At 34.9% G+C, this 22,791-nt stretch overlaps 1 protein-coding gene across 1 annotated transcript in view; it reads left to right on the top strand.

Moving 5' to 3' along the window:
* The window catches only part of VTA1 (vesicle trafficking 1), a 79,327-nt gene that overhangs the window by 4,113 nt on the left and 52,423 nt on the right, over positions 1 to 22,791 (top strand). The window contains exons 2-4 of the mRNA XM_003919600.5: positions 16,142 to 16,236; positions 19,425 to 19,552; positions 20,229 to 20,304. Coding sequence (XP_003919649.2) covers positions 16,142 to 16,236; positions 19,425 to 19,552; positions 20,229 to 20,304 — 299 coding nt within the window. The remainder of the gene's footprint in view (positions 1 to 16,141; positions 16,237 to 19,424; positions 19,553 to 20,228; positions 20,305 to 22,791) is intronic.

The following is a 22,791-nucleotide window of genomic DNA, read 5'->3' as shown; positions in this document are numbered from 1 at the left end:
GCAAGAAGATGTGAGGAAGATTAGCTGTAGGGACAGGGACATGGAGGGACCACAGTGGGAAATCTCAGACTTTCAGAGGCTCTTACATTTATACATATATCTGTTAAGGGTAATGCCTCATTTTAAAAACTGTCCTGTGTTGCAGTATTCTGAATTCTCAAAATGATAAAAATTTTCATGAGTTGACTTTACCGCCTCATTCTGCATGCCTTTTAAAGAATACCATTCTTGAGTTGAGAGCAAAACCAAGAACAAAGAAGAAATACTGAAGGTGAGAGTACCTTTTTTCATCCAAGCAAGCTCCTGCAAGGCTCTGCAGCTTATTGCTGTTTTAGAATTAGAATTCAGAAATAAAATGGGGACATGAATTGACATTCCAACTGGAATATTAAGTTGTATTTCTCTGAAAAAGTAACTTAGTTGGCTGATTGGTTTGGCATTAGCAACTGACAGTGCCTTTTAAACAGTATGGTAGACATTCTCTTTAAATTAAATGAGCTAAAATCTTCAGCTCTGAGTTTTTTTGTTTTGTTTTATTCTTCTGGAAATACATTTAAAACAGCTTGGCCGGGCGCGGTGGCTCACGCCTGTAATCCCAGCACTTTGGGAGACTGAGGTAGGTGGTTCACCCAAGGTCAGGAGTTCAAGACCAGCCTGGCCAACATGGTAAAACCCCGTTTCTACTAAAAATACAAAAATTAGCTGGGCGTGGTGCAGGTGCCTGTAATCCCAGCTACTACGGAGGCTGAGGTGAGAGAATCGCTTGAACCCTGAGGTGGAGGTTGCAGTGAGCTGAGATTGTGCCATTGCACTCCAGCCTGGGGAACAAGAGCAAGGTTTCGTCTCTAAATAAATAAATAAATAAATAAAATAAAAAGAAGTAGGAGAAGGAGAAAGAAGAAGAAAATAAAGTCGCTGATAAGATTAAACCTTATTTGTTACAATTTTTTTTTTTTTTTTTGCTGAGGGACGTTGGAACAAGTATTTCAAGTTTTCCCAATCTTTTCTGCATCCTACAATAAATAAGAAGGCTCTGATTGAAAGAAGATGATGAAACTTTGTAATATATTTTTGCATACATCACAGGAATTGAGAAAATGAGTAATGGTGGGGTAAAAAATCCTTTTTAATTTTTAAACAAAGTTTAAAGTGGGCCTAATTTGTCAGCTTATAAGTTATTTAAAATATTCGATGATAGATGATTATATGGTTTTTAGCCTATAACCCAGAAATAATTTAAAGAATTTGGTGATTTTGCTTTGTAATGTCAGAAAAACTGGGATTTTGGGGGGATTATTTTTTGTGAATTTAATTTATAAAAATAAAAATAACAATAGAACCCCAGTAGTCTCCTCTTCTTCATTATGGGAGTAAATAATATTAATACATAAATATTTGATTTAATTCATTATAAGCTGTATTGCCAATACAATTTTATTTTTTATATTTAATGATTATTGAAATGTGTGTTATTTTTGTTGTTTTGATCAATTATGTATTATAACAATTGCAGACTCAATTTTGGAAGAAGATTTTAACACTTAGCACCTTATTTCACAGGAAATTTTGTAAAAATTTAAATTTAAATTTTCAATCTTTTGTTGCAGAGAAATGTGTTATGTTAATCAAGTAAAAATTTGAGCATACAAATCTATTCCTTAAAAGTGAAATTCTGTAGGCTAAGTAAATGGAAATATGGGTTAAAAGAAGAAAATAGTGTAAAATTTCTAACTCTTAAAAAAGAACTTTTTTGTATTTTTAAACATGATAAATATCAAGTTGCTATGATATTTTAGTTTGAAAGATATAACTATTGTCAATATTGGATGAAGTATAGAAATCACATTTTTTGTACCTGTGAAACCTTCTTGTGAAAAGATGTAGACATCAACATAAAAACGTGTTAAGGGATACATTTCTATACTCTTAGAGCATATAATAATTTTATAAATTCCTAGAGCAAGGGAACTTTTTTTTTTTTTTGGTGAGAAAAAAATTCAAGATTATTTTGCTGAACTACTTGCTGATTCATAAAAGCTCCATGGGCTATGTGCTACCCTCTGCCAGGAATCCTTCTGCATTCCTATTAATTTGGCTAACTTTCTGACTCAGTACAAATTTTACTTCCTACAGATTATTTTTCATGACCTCTTAAAGATGATCTAGGAATTGTTCCTGTGTGCCCCTCATCACATGTGTTATAATATAAACATCTGTTTATCTTTCAATCTTGATTCTCCTGGAGGACAGGGATTATCTTTTTCTTTTCTTACCACCTGACACATAAATGGAATTTATAAATTCTTAATGAATGCCTCCTCTCTAAATATTACTAATAGTCCACTAAAATGTAAACTCTATGAGAACAAGAGTATGTCTTACGATGATCATTGAATTTCCAACTCCTAATATAGCATCTAAGACATGATAGAGAACCTGTAAAACATACCTATTGATTGAGTAAATGAACTATACAGTAATTCACAGCTTTTTTTTGTTGTTGTTAATGTTCTACTACAGATCAATGACAAAACATAATGGAAACAATCCCAGTACTCTGTCTTAACTAATTACCTTACTATGTTTATAATAAATTTTTGATTGAGTCATAGGTCATTATCATATGATTTACACCTTGTGCCCTCTCCTAGTATTTATATCATTTCCAAAAATGATTCACTTCTGGCCTTAATGGGAATTTTCTAGTGTTTTATCACTTTTTAAAATTACCTTAATATTCCTACATTTCGAAGTTGTTTGGTCTTGTTTTCTTTTTAAATCAGGAATGAATGTTGAAATAATGTATATCAAATTACTTTTGGCCATTTTTTTTTTACTGTAGTTTTTACTTTTTAATGTAGTTAATGTTTTTAACTTTTTAATGTAGTAAGTAGCAAAATAGTAAATTTTCTCATATTTGAAACATCCCTCCATTTCTGGAAAGAATCCCATTAGTTTTTGCATTTTTTTTTTAATTAAAGTTTTACCCTTGAAATAGTTTTAGGTCCACATGCAGCACATGTAGTTGTAAGAAATATTGCGGCGAGATTCTGTGTACCCTTTACCCAATGTCCCCCAATGATAATATCTTAAAAAACTAATAATATACCGTAAGCAGAATATTGACTGGTACAATTCACTGGTTTATTCAGGCTTCCTCAGTTTTACATGTATTTGTGTGTGTGTATGTATTTAGTTCTAAACAGCTTTGTCAGGTGTTGATTTCTGTACCCATTACCACAGTCAAGATAGAGAATAGTTAAGAATTCCTCTTGTAGCCCTTTTATTAATACAACCTGCCTTCTCCCTTTCGCTACCTCACCCCCATCCCTTGGTAGCCAGTAACTAGTGGTCCATTTCTAAAATTTTATCATTTAAAATGTGCTGTTGGCTTTTTTCATTTGGCATACACTCTGGAGATTTATCCAAGTTTATTCCTTTTTTAATGCTCAGTAGAATTTCACGGTATGTGTGTACTATAGTGTAACAGTTCAATCATTGAAGACATTTAATTTGTTTTCAATTTGTGACAATTATGAATAAAGTGAATATAATCACATATAGTTTTTGTGCGGCCCTAGTTTCCATTTCCCTGGGATAAATGCCCAAAAATGCAATTGCTAGATCATATGGTAATTGCATGTTTAGTTTCATAAGAAACCGTCAAACTGTTTTCTAGAGCAGCTGTACCATTTTACACTCTTATTGGCAACACATGCATGATAAGTGATCCAGTTTCTCTTCATTCTCACCAGCATTTTGTGTCACTATTTTTAATTTTAGTGTTAATAGGTACAGTGATACCTCATTGTGGTTTTAATTTTTCTTTCCCTGATAGCTGATAAAGTTGAAAACTTCTTCATGTACATAATTATTTACCATATGGGTATCATCTTCAGTAAAATGTCTGCATGTCTTTGCTCATTATTGTTGAGTTTGAGAGTTCTTAATATATTGTAGTTATGTTATCATTTTGAGATTTTTGTAACAATGTTACTCTGGTTTCTTAAATATTGTTGAGAAATTATTCTTTTTCCTCAAATGTGAGTTGGGTTAAAAAGGCAGCAGATTTATCGCTTTTTTTAGATTAAAAAAAAATCATTGATTCAACACAACTTTGCACTTTTGGGGGAAGTTACATTTCTCAATTTCTTCCATTAGAAAAATATTTTCCTCTTGAGCCATTGTAGATACAGTAGAGTTTTTTAGGAAATCTTTCATTTCTACTGTATTTTGAAATTTATTAGCTGAAAGTTAAAAACTTAATCTTTCTTTTGTTCTTTCATATGTCTCATAATCAACCAATCATAAAAGTTTTAAAATTGTTTTTATTTTCTCATTTTCTCTGTTACTGTATCCATGCCTTAGACATTCTAAGCTAATGTCATAGCTTCCCAGTTTTTGCTTCAAACGTGTAATCCCTGTTGCCACTAGAATGATATGCTTCTAATGCTTAGTGAAAATAACACGGAGTAAATGATGGAGTGGACTGTGAACATTTAGAAATTGTGTGTGACACAAGCAGTACAAATTAACAAGTACTGTATCAGGAAAAAACATTTCCAGTAGATGAGTGACAAAGAGCCAATATCCCTGATATATAAAATGCTTATAAATATCCCTTAAAAATAAAAAAGATCCCCATAGATTAAAAATAGGTGCATACAACTACTGAAAGAGGGAATACTAATCATTAACATTCATCCTAGTTAGTAATAAATGTAAATTAAAATGGAATAACAATTTTTGACTGTAAAAATATGACTCAGTACAAATGAGTATGTGGTCAAATCCTTGCTGTCATGGTTGTGTGTTTGGTACAAAGTTTGGAAAGCATTTGGCAAAATGTAGAGTATCTAATTCAGTAATTCCAATTTGGGGAAATGTGTTCAGGAAATAACCATACATTTAGTAAGACCTTTATGCAGAATTTCCTGAATGATTATTTATACATTTGTGATAAGCTCAAAATAACCTAAAATATATATCATTATGTAAATGGCTAAATAAATTATGTTATATCCGCTGCATAGAAAGTAATGTAATTGTTTAAACATCACAAAGCATCTTTTATAACATGGGGGGAAGTTTACATGAAAGTGTAGGATACGGAATTATTATACATGCAGTTCCATATGTCTATCTGAAGAAATCTTTGTCTTCAGTGACCCCTCATGATTTGAGTTCTGAATCACCTTTTGTAGTTTTACAAATTAATTTCACTTTGCTACTAAAACATTAGGCACTTTGTATTGTCTCCAAGCCTTTTAACATTCTACTTTCTCTGCCTTGACACCTCTTGTCTTCCCCACTACACTCACTAGATTTTTATCCTTTGGGTACTAGCTTGAATGTCACTTTCTCTGGGAGGCCTTTTCTTAAGTCTCCTGGTTTTAAGGTGTTTCTTTTTGTTCTTTGTACGTTGGTGTAGCTTTACCATAATTGGTTTTTCATTTGCTTCTCTTTCTTCTAGACTGTAAACTGAGGAAGGCTTACACTCTGCTCCAGTCTTTATTCATTTACTCTGCCTGGTAGTGCTAGGCCACTGGAGATATTTACATATTAAAGAACGCCTGCTCAAAAAATGTTAGCCAAATTGACCTGAATTTTAAGGCAGTTGTGGTCCCTAGAGGGAAGCATGGCCATATAGTTGTCATCTAATAAGGAAGGCAAACAACTAGCATTCCTGTAGCTGATTGGCATTTTAACAGTGCTTTCTTTCAGGATGTCGGATTTGATCCTCACAATCTTTCTAGTCCTTCTGTTACTAAGTGATTGAACCAGGACCTGAATAACCGAAGTCAGATTAAAAAAAAAAAAAAAAAGGTTAAATGAAAAATTGTTGGTAGTAGCTAGTAATTAGAGAACCAGTTATTGAGTGAGCCACAGAGTAACTGAGGGGAAAGGGAATAGTACAATCCATGACAAAAGAAAAAGGCAAAAAAGCCAGTGAAATAATCTGGGAGATTCCCTAAGTGGAGAGTGGAAAATGAAGGAGATGCTTTCTCTTAACAGTATGTCTCTGAGCTCCATCTCTTTATTTTTCTTTAATGAAGCCAGAAAATATTTGAATCTGTACTAAAAGTGGGTACTCTTACATGAATATTTTGATTCTGCCCGGTTTAGTACTGTAGATAAAGCTAAACTCGGAAAGAACTTTCCCCTTCCTTTTTCATTTTGCAATGAGTAAATGTATAAAATTTCAAGTTTCAATTTTTAAAGCTTCCTCTAGGGGGTGACATTGTAAAGTTAATAAACGTTTAGTGAAAGTATATACACAGTCTCAAGAGTCTTCATTTGTTTATGTCATCAGAAAATTAAATATAGTACAGTTGTTCAGGAAGCTGTAAGTATAAATAAAGTTATTTCAGTTCTGAGATGTTACAGGACATTCAAGCAGAAAGTATTAGTGTAAATGCTAAATAATAATGGATTTCTTTATTGATATATGGTAAACTACATGGATATTAGCATTAATAATCACTAGCTCATGTCTGTAATCCTGGCACTGTGGGAGGCCCAGGTGGGCGGCTCACGAGGTCAGAAGTTCAAGACCAGCCTGGCCAATATGGTGAAACCCTGTCTCTACTAAAAATACAAAAATTAGCCAGGCATGGTAGCGTGTGCCTGTAGTCCCAGCTACTCGGGAGGCTGAGGCAGAAGAATCGCTTGAACCCAGGAGGCGGAGGTTGCAGCGAGCCGAGATTGTGCCACTGCACTCCAGCCTGGTGAGAGAGCGAGACTCCACCTCAAAAAAAAAAAAAAAAAAAAAAAGAACTTGCCTTTTATTATTTTTTGTTGTGGTTAATCACATAGAAATTGGATTTTAAATTCATTCAGACAAATTTAACTAAACCAATAGAGAAGCAGTTCCTTTCAGTCTTTGCTGGTTCCTGAATGATAAACTAGAGTCTATAGTCTTATTGCTTGAGTACTTACTTTTTTTTTAATTAATAAGCTTTCTCAGGGTACTTTACTGTAGCAAAGACAATAAACACACAGAATGTTGGACTGCTGTTTTATCCGTTAGCCTTCCATTCCTCTTATGTTTGTTTTGTGAACATACATGCAAACATGAATTTTATTTTTTTTAAATTGTCATTTAATACTTTCCTTTTTGAGTAATGTCAACTCATTTTACATCTCTTTAGAAAAAAATGTAAAGTCAAAGGGGCTATGCAGTCAAATAACACATTCTTAACTTTCATTTCTTTTTTGGCATTCATAGAAGTTTAAGCATCTTTGATAAGGTTTGTCTTCTATGACAATTATATTTGGCTGTTCAAAGTGGAAGCTTATATACTCTTGAACAGTCAAGGAGTATATATAGTAGGTTTCAATGACCATGCTTGATATAAGTTCCAACTTTCACTGAAATTCTTCATTGGGCTGTTACATTTACATTTTTTATGTTTTTTTATATTTATTTTTCTGTGGCTTGTCAGGTTTTTATGTTTCTACTATTTGGGTTTTTTTTTTTTTTTTTTAACCTCAATTTATTATTGTTTCTATTTGGTGACACTGTTAACATCTTGGAGGAACAATTCTTTGTTGTCAGGGCTGCCCAGCACATTTCAGGATATTACTGTTTTAAATGGTAGTAGTACCCCCAGACATTGCATTTTAAAATGGAAGGAAAAAAAAAAAAAGCCTCCACACTTTTTTAGCTCCCCCAAGAGCCAGTATAATTGAAAATCTAAATTCCCATCAGTATGGAAAGTTTATATTATGTAACTGTTAAAGATATGTGGAGTTACATTTATCACAAAAGATGCCATAACCCACAGCATAATGTAGAAATGAAGGGTGCAAACAAATTACGTGTTGCCATGTATGTAAAATTTGTGGTTATATATAATTTTATGTATGTGTATGAAGAGAGACATCTTGCCGGATGCAGGATACAGTGACTCTGGAGCCAGACTGCGCCTGAGTCAAATACTAACCTACCATTTATGGCCCCCCATGACCTTATGAGCTTCAGGTTTTTTATTAATATACTCAGGATAATAGTAAGATCAACTTCACAAGCATTTTTGGTAGATTAATCAATTTTTCTATTTTTATATGACTAAATGAGTACATGATCCATGGTGATTACTCATTTAATATTAGTTATTATCAAGTTATTACTCCAGTTCACTGGGATCTTGTCGATAGTATATTGCTAGGTCTTATGTTTTTATCCATTATGCAACCTCTACCTTTTAATTGCAATGTTTAAAACATTTATAATTAATGTAATAAATATGTTTGGGTGTAAGTCTTGCTATTGGTTTTCTATGTCTCATTTGTTGTTTGTTTCTTCTTTCTCCTTTTTCTGCCTTTTTGATAATTGAAGTTCTCTTAGAATTCTATCGTAGCTCCACTGTGGAGTTACTAGATATTCCTATTTTATTTTTTTAGTGGTTGCTCTAGAATGCTTTCAATAGCTTGTCATAGTCTACTGTCTCATACCACTTAACATATAAGGAAAGATCTTTACTGTCTTTTCCCCCTCATGTCCTTTGCCTATAGTTGTCATACATTGTATTTATACTTATACCGTAAACCTTATGTATGTTTTTAACTATTCTCTTTTAAAGAAATTTATAAAATGTAAAAATAAAAATTTTTATGTTTTGCAACATAAATATGATTTTTAGTACTCATCAAGATCCAAGTTTTAAATCTGGTATTGGTTGGGCATGGTGGCTCATGCCTGTAATCTCAAAACTTTGGTAGGCTGAGGTGGGTGGATCACATGAGCTCAGGAGTTCAAGACCAGCCTGGGCAACGTGGTGAAACCCTGTCTCTACCAAAAATACAAAAAGAAATTACCCCGATGGGTGGCCTGCGCCTGTAGTCTCAGCTACTTGGGAGGCTGAGGTGGAAGGATCATCTGCACCCAGGAGGCGGAGGTTGCAGTGAGCTGAGATTGTGCCACTGCACTCCAACCTGGGCAACAGAGCGAGACCCCATCTCAAAAATTATGTAAACTGCTTTGGGTAGTTTATATTGCAGTGCTCCAGAGTTTACTACTCTTTTCTTTTTTGGTGTCTGTACTATTAGTCCTACCCACTGAATTTTTCAATTCAGGTATCATCATCATTATTATTATTATTTGAGACAAAGTCTTGCTCTGTTGCCAGGCTGTAGTGCAGTGATGTGATCTCGACTCACTGCAGCCTCCGCCTCCTAGGCTCAAGCGATTCTCCTGCTGCAGCATCCTGAGTAGCTGGGACTACAGACACGCACCACCATGCCAAGCTAATTTTTGTATTTTTAGTAGAGACGAGGTTTCACTGTGTTGGCCAGGATGGTCTCAATCTCTTGACCTCATGATCTGCCCTCCTCAGCCTCCCAAAGTATTGGGATTACAAGCATGAGCCACCACACATGGCCCAGATATTATATACATATTGTGTTTGTTTGTTTTGAGACGAGGTCTCGCTCTGTCACCCCAGGCTGGAGTGCAGTGGCACCTCTCTGCTCACTGCAAGCTCTGCCTCCCGGGTTCATGCCATTCTCCTGCCTCAGTCTCCTGAGTAGCTAGGACTACAGGCGCCTGCCTCCACGCCCGGCCCATTTTTTGTATTTGTAGTAGAGACAGGGTTTCACCATGTTAGCCAGGGTGATCTCGATCTCCTGACCTCGTGATCCACCTGCCTCGGCCTCCTAAAGTGCTGGGATTACAGGCGTGAGTCACCGCGCCCTGCTGGTATTATATTTTTTGCCTCTAGAAGTTTCATTTGGATTTCTTTGTGTATGTACCATTTCTCCTTTCTATTCATTGTTTTCTTTAAATTCTTTCTATAGTTCTCTAGTATGTTAATGTCATTATCTCCTGTTTTTATTATTTTGTCATTGTTTGATCTGCTCATACTGTTGGCTTATATTTTTTCTTCTTATGGATCACATTTTCCTATCTGTTGGCCTCTTCGGTAATTTTTGACTGGCAGTAGGACTTTGTGAATTTTACGTTCTTGAATGTCTGGAGTTTGTGGTCTTTCTTTGAAGGGATTCCATCTGGCCAACAATTAATAAATTTGGAGTTCAATTTGATTCTTTTGCGTATTGTTTTTTGTTTGTTTTTAGCTTTTTTGGGTAGGTCTAAAGTAGTCTTTGCTCTAGGGAGAGTTTTAACACCACTACCAAAGTATGCCCATCTTGAACTGTCTACTGAATACCCAGTGTAACACATAGGACTTTTCACTCTCTCTTGTTGGAACTTGAATGCGTTCTAGCCCTGTGTGTGCATTGGGAACAGTTCAGCTTATTGAACAGGTTTTGTTCATTCTTTGGCCTTGAGGAGCTTCCCCCTGCACACCACATGTTAGTATTCAGCTGTGTCTCCAGGTTACCCTTATTCAGGTTTCTGGGTTTTTTCCTGCACAGCTCCCTTCTCTTTAGAACTCTACCCCTTAATGTACAACTGCGTCAGTCTCCCTGAATTCACTCCAGTGTGTTTTCTCAGCTCAAGAGGACTGTTTTCTGCTTGGGACTCCTCTTCCTGGGCCTTAGTTTGGCATGTGCTTCCAGGCAGAATGCTGGGTTGATCATTGGTGCCACCTCATTTGTTTCCTTTCTCCAGGTATCATGGTCTTCCTCCGTCTTTGTTGTCTGAAAGCTTGTTTCATATATTTTGTCCAGATTTTTTCTGTTTACACTGGGATGATAACCATAGTTACTTCATTAAGTCCAGAAGTCGAATCCGTGTTCTCATTTTAATAATCAGATCATCACTTAGTGTTTGCTATGTGTCAGCACAGTGCCAATATCCAGAATCCCAGTGATTATCCGTTTATTCTTTGGACAATGAAAAAGCCAGATATTCTTACCCTATACTTTGATTTTCATTACATCATTTAATAGGAAGTCAGGAGTGACTTTTTCTTAAAATCACTGTTATGATAGGAGTTCCAAAAGTTATCTATTTAATGAAGGGACGAGTGAAGTAAGTATTCTTCATTAGCAGGCATTCATTCATGCTTCCTTCCTTTTTCCTTTTTTTTTTCTTTTTGGTCAAATAGTGTGCCTAAATTATTTAATTTGGAAAGTAGTTGGATATATTTTGTATAAAAACTGTGTAATAATCATTGACTCAGAAAGCCCTTCACAAAGGATGATACTAACCATATAGAAGAGATCTGCAATATACTTAGGAATAGAATAAGATTCAGTTCTATTTTTTGGAATAAAGTTTGCTTTTATGTATCAATATGTATTCTGTTGAGTGCCACATTTTTTAACCTATCAAAGCCTCACTCCTCATAGTTGCTTTTATATCTTTTTGCATATGATTTTATCATGCATATTTCATAGTTTTATGTTCTTATGGATAAGCAAGGATGTGTTAGAATGTTAATGTTCAAATTCTGAGGAACTCTGGATTATACATACCTTCAGAATTAGTAAATGTTTGTTTTCTAAATGTCTCACATTAAATTAAAGTCATGTTGGAAAGTATTTAATCCTTTTGCAAATATGCTTCATTACTCATCAAATATAATATTTATTCATAAAAAGAAACACATTTCCTTGATGAAATAAATCAAATATATTTTCATATAGATGATTTTAGCTACATGTTTATTTGTTCTGTTTTTGTAGGTATTTTCCATGTTAGACATTAATTTTTCATCATATTGCTGCTGCTAGAATGAATTACTTGTCTCAGAGTTCTTTATGAAAGAGATCCTTTTTTCATCCCTGTGGCAAAAAGATGTTTTAGTGTACTTAAACTGAGTTTTCTTAAGTGAATTCAAGGAATTTTCCTTTTTATTAATAGTAGAAAATGTATCTTATGGTAAATTTTTTGTACTTAAGAATTCTTTGCAACATAAGGTATTTAGAAATATAAAAGCCAGGCCGATTTTTGTCCTAAATCTTTTAATGCTGAGAGGATCCAATTCTTCAATTAAAGGTATTACCATATAATAATGTCCTTGCAATTGCAACGACTAAATATGCACACAAACTAAGAAAGAAATGAATGTAGGCCAGGCTAATTAAACTATTATTATTACACTGTGTTTAACTATTAGTTATCTGGATTAGGTTAACTTCAAAAGGACAAGAAGTGGAAATTTTGTTTATATTTGTATGTGCTGTATTAATTATCTGCATGTTTGCTTAATGGTTACATCCTGAAATGGCTGTCACTAAAGCCAAGGACAGTCTTGGAATCAACCTTATTTCTTTACTGACTGGGTTGTTCCCTATATTTCTTCCCAAAATTGATCTATCAAGTAGCTAACTCTGCTCCATGAATGGTAGGCCTCACATAGTGTTCACTACTGTGGTTACAGAAAAAAAAAAAAGAGAAAGACCTGTGGGGAGATGACACTGTTGGTACCATCCTTCAAATTATCATTTTTTTATATTGGTCAGTGCACATTTAGATCATGAGTAATTACCTAATGTGTATGTATGTTTGGGTAAGACAGTTGTCTTAGAGATTAAAGTGTGTTTGAAATAGTCAATTGGGATGTTGGGAAAGCAAGTATCAAGCCCATTTGAGATTGATAATTATGATATTTGTAATGAAGACAATCTGTCATCAGTCTCTGCTACTTGGATGCAGGTACAGAGAAAGAGGATAGTTGGGTTTATGTATAAGTATGCTTTTGCCAGAGGGATGTAATAAAAAAAATTTAGAGGTAGAAGGAGATAGTAAAATAAAGTTCTTAAAATGTAACATCAAAGCTAGTTGCAGAGAGAAGTTAAAAGAGAGAAGACTGATAGTAATGAAGAAGTAGTAAGAAGCCAATGAACTGGAAACCTGTAGTAATGCACATAGCTGAATGTTGGAAGAAGAGATTATGTTTAGAGAGTGGGTGCTTGATGTATTGATTTTGGCAGTAGTTTGAGATGGCAATTTAATTATAGAATGACCACTGAGTGAAAGAGAGCACATAAAATTATTGGAGGTCAAGGGTCAATAAGAATTGAGAATATGGGCTGTGTTTACATTTGAATCTGATTTACTCTCTTATTGCAGAAAATCCAAAATAACAATGGGTAAGTAAAATAAGGATTTACTCTATAATTTAAAGAAAGTCTGATGTTGGCAGTACCCTGTGCTAGTGTACCAATTCCAGTAAGTCATCAGGGACCCCAGCTGATTCCAGTTTCAAGTCTACCAGCCAGCACATGGTTACCATTTTCAAGATTGCTTTGTAGCCTAAGATAGGTACTAGGGCTTCAGTCATCTAGTATTTATATTCTAGGTAGTAGGGAACAAAAAAGGGAGAGGGTCTGCAAGATATTTCCCTGCTGTCATTCCCCCTTTTGTCGAGAAATTACAACAGTCTTTCCTAACTATTTGTGGGTACATAATATTAGTGTTGGTTAAATGGCCATACTTTGCTTTGGAGAATACTGGGAAATGTACTCTTTGGGCTAGGTACATTACAACTCCTTAATAATATAGCAGCTTGCCAGTCCTAAGGAGGTATGTGATAGATTTTTTTTTTTTAAGTTACTAAAGAGGACTGCAAATACAGTGATTTCTTCAAGTGATACCTGCTTTTAGTTAAGAGAGAGAAGGAGAAGGAATCAGAAAATATAGAGGAGTATGCTGATGAAAAGCAGTGGTTCCATGGGATTTTGGTAGAAGGTATGGGGGTGTGGGGAAGAGGCGTGGGCTAGGTTGGGGCAAGAAAACATCGTTCATAGTTGAGACGAGTGAGGATGCTATAAAGCAGCAATTCTCGACCTTTTGAGCACCTATCCATATGAGTTAGAAAAAACATTGAACACAAATCTGCAATATGTTATGTAAACTATTTATGAATTACATTTACATATTGATGTACTGAGATATGTAAAATATAAATTTTTAAGGAATTAGATAAAATATCAATAGAAATGCTAATATTTTATTTTCCATACTCTAGCCAATTGTTTTGCCAATCCCTGGGATCATATGGGTCTCAAGGACCTAGCTAGCTTCAGTATAACTTAGGGTGGTGGCTCTCTTAGGGGAATATGAGCCACCTGGCATGGAACTGATCCCACTTTCTGCTAGAAGTATCTTCTTAAAAATAAGATAAAGGATACCTGATATTCTTTGGGAAATTTTGGCAATACAGTAAAATACAGTAAGCTTAAATTTGAGGAGGAAAGAGCAGATTAAGATTTATAGATATTATCTTGTGAGAAGATAACATTTAATCTGAGATCAAATTAGAATCCCTTTGTATGTCAAAGTGATCTCCAGTGCTAGTTAGTGTGCGTTGAAAGCAACATGCACTACACTGGGTAGCAGTAAATCTCGGTGACACTTTTGGAACTCTGTTTTTTTCTCTCTCTCTCCTTAATATCTAGATGGATCGAATCCTTAAAATTGATATGTGGTTATGAATACATTATTAAATTAAACTTCAAGCTCTGTAATATGACGCCTTCAAAGCCTAAGCACTAAAAAGCAGTTCCTCCGGATAAAACCATTAAAATTAAAAACACACAGATATGATAAATAGATAACTGTTTCACGCATGTATTAATTTTTAAAGAGAATTTTTGACATGTAAACATAATTGTATTGGAAATTCTGAGAGTTACAGATAATTCAGCTTTGTTATAAAGCTCTAGTAAATCAAACAACAATAGACCCGTAGAATAGCACAGCAGGGTAGGCAGTATACAGAGCTGGGCCCTGTTATACCATGGAAACTTAATATATGATAATGAATGATAAAAATGACATTTAAATCAGTAGGACAAAATGAGCTATTCTTTCATTCATGTGTTTATCTATTCAGAAAATGTTTATCAAGGGCCAACCTCTATCATAGATGCCAGGGATACATCAGCAAACCAAATAGACTAACATCCTTGTCGTCATGGAGTGTAAATTCTAGTTAGGGTAGAGACAGAATAAACACGTAGAATATTTCATTTGGTGGGGGAACATTATATCTCTACTTCATACTGTGTAAGGAATTGCTACAAGTCAATTTGTTTAAAAGCAAACCAATTTGGCAGAAGATTATTTTATTTTGATAACTATCCTTAATTCATAAATGAGAATATAGGGCTATTCAGTAAATACCTAATAGTTTTTTAGTGGTTAGGAAAGAAAATATAAAAGCAAACAGAGTGCTTTCAGTCTTCAGGTTGATAGGAATGTAAGTTTAATAAGTTTTTTGTGAGTTTAGGCAAAATGAGTGCTTGTATATGTTGCAGATACAACTGTGTATTGATACTTTTGTTTTGGGAGCACAGCTTAACAGTAGGTCTCAAAATGAAAAAAGCACAGAGACTATGACCCAGGAATCTCACCTCTTGGTTCCCCTGGGAACTTTCTTGCTGTGCACAAGGAGATATTTTGCAATTCATGAGTTTTACCATCAGTCTTCATTCAAAAATTTCGTTGCATTTTGTTGTTGCATTTATGCACAACATTAGTTATAATGAAATTTTGAGAGCTGCCTGAATGTGCTCTTGTTACCTTGATGCATTCATTAGCACAGAACATTAGCACTGACACAGATCTCCAGGACATATTGTTGAATGTAAGGGGTAAATTACAGACATCGTATGTATTCATCAGTGGTAACAGCAATTACCACCAGAGCTGTTCACAGTTCTTATCACTGGGAAAGCAACAAAAATTGTGGTGTCAGCTATTTAGGTTTAGCCTTATCTCAGTTGTTTTTATTAACTCTTTAAAGAGAAGGTACATTTATTCAAAGAAAGAGTATATGTAAAATTACTGTAGCAATTCTTTCTATAAACTGCAGTTCAAGTCTTATTTCCCACTATCCCAGCCCATTTTGTATATTTTGTCAGTATCACTTATTTGGCATTTGGCAGGTGCTCTTGTACATATGGTTGTTTGCTGTGTGCTTTGTCCTACCAATTAAATTATAGTTGCCTTTGACAGCTTAGGACATACCTCGTCATTTTTTTTTTTAACATAATGCCAGAAGAGAAGGCCTTACTTGATTAAAAAAAAAAAAAAAATTATCATTATGGATATCTTGCATTCTTTGAATAATATTTTTGTGCTTTTTAGGTTTATAACTTCCATAGTAAATCAGTTTTATTTCTAAATGTACTTGAATTTTAAATTATTTATTAGCAATTATATTTTAAACACTCGTAAACATGGGTTTTTAAAAATGAAATTGTTCAAATTATCTTTTCTTTCTAGGTCGTTTATACGCAATGCAGACTGGAATGAAGATCGATAGTAAAACTCCTGAATGTCGCAAATTTTTATCAAAGTTAATGGATCAGTTAGAAGCTGTAAGTTGAACACTAATCATTTATTTTCTGGTTATGGTTAAAATACCATTTTATTCATTTGTGTGTCTGTGTTGTCATTTTAGTTCTTTCCCTTGGCAACAATCAACAATGCCATTATACCTGAGGAAAAACTAGACATAAGTTTTTTTCCAATTATTTGCTGTATACTTCCAGAGGAGTTATGAGTGTTAATTAAAGTATGTTCAAATATCTTTGCATATGCCATCATATCTTGTTCCACATTATTATAGATAGCCTTTGGCTCATCCTTTTATAAGTGAAAAACCTTTTCTTTTTTTTTTTTTTAAATTGTGACAGGGTCTCACTCTGTCACCCAGGCTGGAGTGCGTTGCAGTGGCATGATCTCTCAGCTTGCTGCAACCTCCACCTCCCAGGTTCAAGCAATTCTCCTACGTCAGCCTCCCAGGTAGCTAGGACTACAGGCACACACTAAATGCACCCAGCTAGTTTTTTTGTATATTTTGGTAGAGACGGAGTTTGACCTTGTTGACCAGGCTGGTCTCCCACTCCTGACCTCAAGTTATACACTCACCTCAGCCTCCCAAAGTGCTGGGATTACAGGCATGAGCCACCATGCCCAACCGTGAAAAACCCTTTCTAACCTTCCCTTGCAGTTACATGGGTGATTAATTTGGGAATCTTAATATTTCTTGTAATAATGAAATAATAGGGTGTGTATTTAGTGAAAGGAACAATGAAGGAAATGATGCCAATTACTTATCTTTTCTTCCTCCCTCTCTGGGGTCCCAGGGCAAGATATTCTTAGGGTTTAGGCATCCCTCCTAGCAGGAAAGTGGTAGGTGACTAATTAGTCACCTTCTTGAACCTAATATAACTTCGCAGATCACTGTAGAGGTACTTACTGAGAAGTGCCTATTGGATTGGATATCAGTGCACAAAGACGGCAGTGCCAACCTTAGTAGTCTACAGTGCCTACCTGTAACTCCTGGACTCAGCCATACCTGGTTTCTCTTCTAACAAAGTCAGGGTACACTCATTAATTCATCTCCTCCAAGACTGTTACATTAATAGTCGTGATTTACTTTTTATTTGCTTATTTAGATATCCAACCTCAGGAGAATTAGAAACCTATTTATTCTATCAGTTGTATTATTTTGCTTTGAGAAAATTTAGACAAAAACCAAAATGAAAACACTTTCAGCCCAGAGCTTTTCATTGTTTTCATTATTTTTATGTATTTTTAGGAGGTTATCATTCAAACAAGACTTATGCGAAGACAGAACTTCCTACCTAGTTGTATAAAGCAGCCATGGGCAGTAGTGTTCTCTCACTTGGTGTGGCTCTCTGGCTTATTGACTCCTGTCATCTGCTACTGTTAACTACCCAAAATCAGCCTCATGGCAACACTGAGGAAATTCAGCTGTTCCTGGAGCCTATCTGGCCTTCCATTTCTACAGCTGCTTCTGTGGATACAAGATAAATTTGAGTACTCTCTTTTTAGGCAATGGGTTGGGGTAGAAGGGAGAATGTTTCTCACACATAGCAGTATATTTGTAAAATCCAACTCTAGCATTTTGTATAGTATAATGTCTCTTTATTAACTTCACTGTATAGCAGTAGTAGCTCGGATAATAGTTCTTGGATAAGACAAAATTCAAACAGATTTCTGAAGTGTAAAATCACATTTATAAAGGGACTCATCAGGAATTTATCACTACGTACATTAAATGACAGGTAGGGTAAGTTTATTCCATGGTGAGGGCACACTATAATGTTTGCATTACAGTTTTAAAACTTCAAATATATTATGTTTTTGCTGTCAGATATTTTCTGATGAAGATGAGATGAAGTGGCCTACTCTCACTAAAATTATTCTATAACGAAATCTGCCTTTACAAATGATTTTGCAGTTTAGATACATAAATTACTGTTATCTGTGGGGATTTTTTTTTCTTTTTTCTGTTTTGTTCAGGATAAACATAGATAAAATTGCCTTAAATTTCAGCATTAAATCTCTTCTGGACCATAAGTTATTCTGTTTAATTATGAAAGTATTTACTTTGCTGATTTTATGAAAAGTCCTGGGGCTTCTTTTAATTTTAATTTTTTACTTTAAAAAAAAGCAGGTTTTTATCAACTACTATGATGCTCAGATCTGATACTCCAGGGAGTTATTTTATTCCTGTATTGTAGTCTGAGTAAAAATTAGGAACTTTTTTTTAATGCTTTAAATTATTTTGTCTATAGAAAAGGGCTAAAAATTTACAGATATAAGTTGCATTGATTGCAGGTATATATTTGTCTAAATTTTAAAAGCTTCCATAAGTTGATTCTGAGTTTGTTGTCTTATACCTTACTTAGAATTAGATCTTTTTTGTTTTTTACATGATGTGCTCTGAGAGACGTTATTATATTATTATTATTTATTTATTTATTTATTTTTGAGACATAGTGTAGCTCATTCGCCCAGGGTAGAGTGCAGTGGTGCGATCTCGGCTCACTGCAAGCTCCTCCTCCCGGGTTCATGCCATTCTCCTGCCTCAGCCTCCCGAGTAGCTGGGACTACAGCTGCCCGCCACCATGCCCGGCTAATTTCTTTTTGTGTTTTTAGTAGAGATGGGGTTTCTCCGAGTTAGCCAGAATGGTGTCGATTTCCTGACCTCGTGACCCGCCCCCTTGGCCTCCCAAAGTGCTGGGATTACAGGCATGAGTCGCTGTGGCCAGCCGAGAGATACTATTTTAGGACATGATGAACCTTCTAGTCTTTTTTTTTTTTTTAGATTTGACAGAAGAAATGGGAATAAATTAAAATTTTAAGTTATATACGCCTAGAAATTATTTTCTAATTCTATTTTTAGGATAACTTATAGTTTGGGTAATAAAACATCATTTTGAAGTATTTGATGCTTCCTTCATATGGATAATTGGATATGTTATCGTTTTATGCTTGGTTATTTTGATTGTTAGAGCTAAATTATATTTTCAGTTTATCATAAGTGTGTTTCTTCAAAGTTGTAAGCATTGGATTTTGTTTTAAATGCATTGGGCTGAGGCATAGCAACTCTTTTTGCAAATTTCATTGATAACATCTTTTATTGAAATGAATGTAAAATAATTTACTTAAAATGATTATTAGAATTATTTGTAATTAAGCCAACACTTCTAAGAGTCCAAAATCATAAGCTATGTATCTGATTTTATTTTAGCTAAAGAAGCAGTTGGGTGATAATGAAGCTATTACTCAAGAAATAGTGGGTTGTGCCCATTTGGAGAATTATGCTTTGAAAATGTTTTTGTATGCAGACAATGAAGATCGTGCTGGGCGATTTCACAAGTAAGTAAAGAGAAAAATAAAAATTATTTTATTAATTTTGTAACTGTATAACCAAAAGTAACTAGTTTTCTCTGGAACACTTTCTAACCTGCTGATTGATTTAGGTTTTTTTAGAAAAAATTAGCGAACCTCACAGTGATTTTAGGTTACAAATTCTGGCCTTTCTCATAAAAGAAAATGGCTGAAAGAAGAAATACCCAGGGCAGATTTATTTACTTAGTAAATATACTCTACTTAGCTGTTTTTTTAACATTTAGTAAAATCTGAGTTGATTTTAGGCAAAATCACAGCCTCGCCTCATGATTTTGATTTTGATTTTGAAGGTACCCACCCCAGTCAATTCAAATGATTTTTCAGTATAATATTTGCATGTAAAGAAATACATTATGGTTTCATATGGAGTCAGATAATACTATAATTACATTTTTCTGAAATCAAAAACATACAAAAAGTTTTGCCGTGGCACATTTACTTATAATATGAGCCCTGTTACTTTCTCATAGTAACAGATTATAAAACGATTTTTGTTACTTTCTTGAAATCTGATTTTATTTAAAACATTAATTTCAGAGTGCTTTTATAAAGATAGGAATTTTTTTTTCTTATAACTACATGACAAAACTACATTTTAATGTGTTTCATATTTAAACTAGACCGACTCTCTTTTCTCTTCCAGAAACATGATCAAGTCCTTCTATACTGCAAGTCTTTTGATAGATGTCATAACAGTATTTGGAGAACTCACTGATGAAGTGAGTGTACATTCTTTATTGTCTTAGCTGAAGATCAGTAACGTTTCTGTTTATCAATATTGTTATTGCATTGTTTATTTACAGCAGAATGTCTGTCAGAAATTAATGCAAGCAAAAAATGTAATTTTGCATTTTTTATTGGCCATTTTCAAAAAATAAATTATTTCTAATAATATAATTTTGTACTAAGTTCTCTATTTTTATTTTTGTGTTTGTTTTTTGAGACAGGTTATTGCTCTGTTGCCCAGGCTGGAGTACAGTGGTGTGATCTCAGCTCACTGTAGCCTCAGCCTCCCCGGGCTCAAGCAATTCTCCTGCCTCAGACTCCTGAGTATCTGGGACAACAGGCACAAGCCACTATAGCTGGCTAATTTTGTATTTTTTTGTAGAGACATGGTTTCACCAAGCTGCTCTCGAACTCTTGAGCTCAAGCAATCTTGCCTGCCTCAGCCTCCCAAAGTGCTGGAATTACAGGTGTGAACCCCACTGCACCTGGCCTGTAATAAGTTCTTTAAATCCAGCATGTATTTTACACTTCAGCATATGTGTGACTACAGTATTGGACAGCATAGGTTTAGAGTTTGATCTTATTAAGTATTAACATATTACTAATCCTGTATGTTGTTAAGTTTTTACACTGTAATTTGTTGAACATAGTGGAGGTAGAATCTTCTTTTTTTTTTTGTGATGGAGTTTTGCTCTTGTTGCCCGGGCTGAAGTGCAATGGCGCGATCTCGGCTCACTGCAATCTCTGCCTCTCGGGTTCAAGCGATTTTTCTCCCTCAGTCTCCCTAGTAGCTGGGATTACAGGCAGATGCCATGACACCCAGCTAATTTTTGTATTTTTACTAGAGACGGGGTTTCACCATATTGGTCAGGCTGGTTTCGAACTCCTGATCTCAGGTGATGTGTCCACCTTGACCTCCCAAAGTGCTGGAATTACAGGTGTGAGCCAACACACTGGCACTGGAGGTAGAATCTTTTTATGATCTTTTTTTCTGTTTCATTTCTAGTCAGCATTATTGTTAATGGTTTGTTTCCCTTGTAAAATGCATATAGGACTTAATATTTTATAACATACTTCCTGTTCATTTTATCAATTTGATTCCCATAATGACTCTAACGTAAGCAAAGCACATAACCATTTTATACATGGGCAAATGGGGGCTCAATGACAAATTTACTGCCTTAAGTTCAGTATTATTTTCACCATAACAGGCTTTACCATTCAGGTGGAGAATTTATTTTCTGAGAGGGAATGTATTAATCTAGAAAAAGAAAGACTTATAAATGAGATTGATACATATGTGAATATGAATGATTTGAACACTACGGGCAATGTTGTTTTCTGTGATAGAATTTTTTTTTTCAAAATGATGACTAGCTCTTAGTAAAGTCCCAAACAAAACAAAGTACAATCAGTGTATAAGGCATGTTTATAAAAGATTGTATAGCAAAACTGCAAAAAGTTACTTTTTCTTTATATTCAAAATGAAGTTACTCTCTAAGCTTGATGAGTATAAGCAGGGGTTTTGCCAGCATGAAAGTTGTTCAGGACATTTCAAAGTTGTGACAAATGAAGGACTGTTTTGTTTTGTTTTGTTTTGTTTTGTTTGTGAGACAGTGTCTCACTCTGTCACCAGGCTGGAGTGCAGTGGCACAATCTCAGCTCACTGCATCCTCTACCTCCTGGGTTCAAGCGATTACCCTGCCTCAGCCTCCCAAGTAGCTGGGCCTACAGGTGTGCGCCACCACACCTGGCAAATTTTTTGTATTTTAGTAGAGACAGGGTTTCACTATGTTGGTTAGGATGGTCTCAATCTCCTGATCTCGTGATCCACCTGCCTCGGCCTCCCACAGTGCTGAGATTACAGGCATGAGCCACGACTCCCAGCCAGGATATTTTTTTTTAATGTGACTGTCCCTTTTATTCCAAAACATAAAGCAGTTTTGGCCCTTGCCCACACACTGCCAGTGTCATTTCCCAATAACTGAGCTAACCAGAAACCACCTGAGATATTTTAAGTTATGGAGCAATGCCCATTCAGAGCCACTGCTCTCAGATGTTTTAACTCTTGTACAGAGTCGTATAAAGGAGAACTGATAACCTGGAGTGTGAAAACCTGAACTGTTATTCAATGAGTATTACCTTTTTATATTCTGATGGCCTCATGGATCCACGTTTTTAACTCCCTTTCACTTCATCTCCTGTTATTAATGATCCAAATTTTCTTTTCTTCTCTGTTTTACTAGTGTGAGGAACTATGCTAAATACTTGGGGATATAGAGGTAATATAAACATGACATGATGGAAAGCTTTGAGTGGTTCAGTAGAACTTTGGAGAGTACCAGGTAGGTGAAGGAGAATGGTGAGAATTCAGAGTAGAAGAGTAAGTCATAAGCCAGGTCAGACAGATGAGGGAAGACCTGCAATCTTCAATTTGTATTTTTGAGTAAAGAATTATGCCTTGGCGTGCTTCGTATAAT

The sequence above is a fragment of the Papio anubis genome, chromosome 6 (assembly GCF_008728515.1).
Source record: "Papio anubis isolate 15944 chromosome 6, Panubis1.0, whole genome shotgun sequence".
NCBI classification, from domain to species: domain Eukaryota; kingdom Metazoa; phylum Chordata; class Mammalia; order Primates; family Cercopithecidae; genus Papio; species Papio anubis.
Note: the sequence above shows the minus strand (reverse complement) of the source record. Positions and strands in the feature narration are given on the sequence as shown.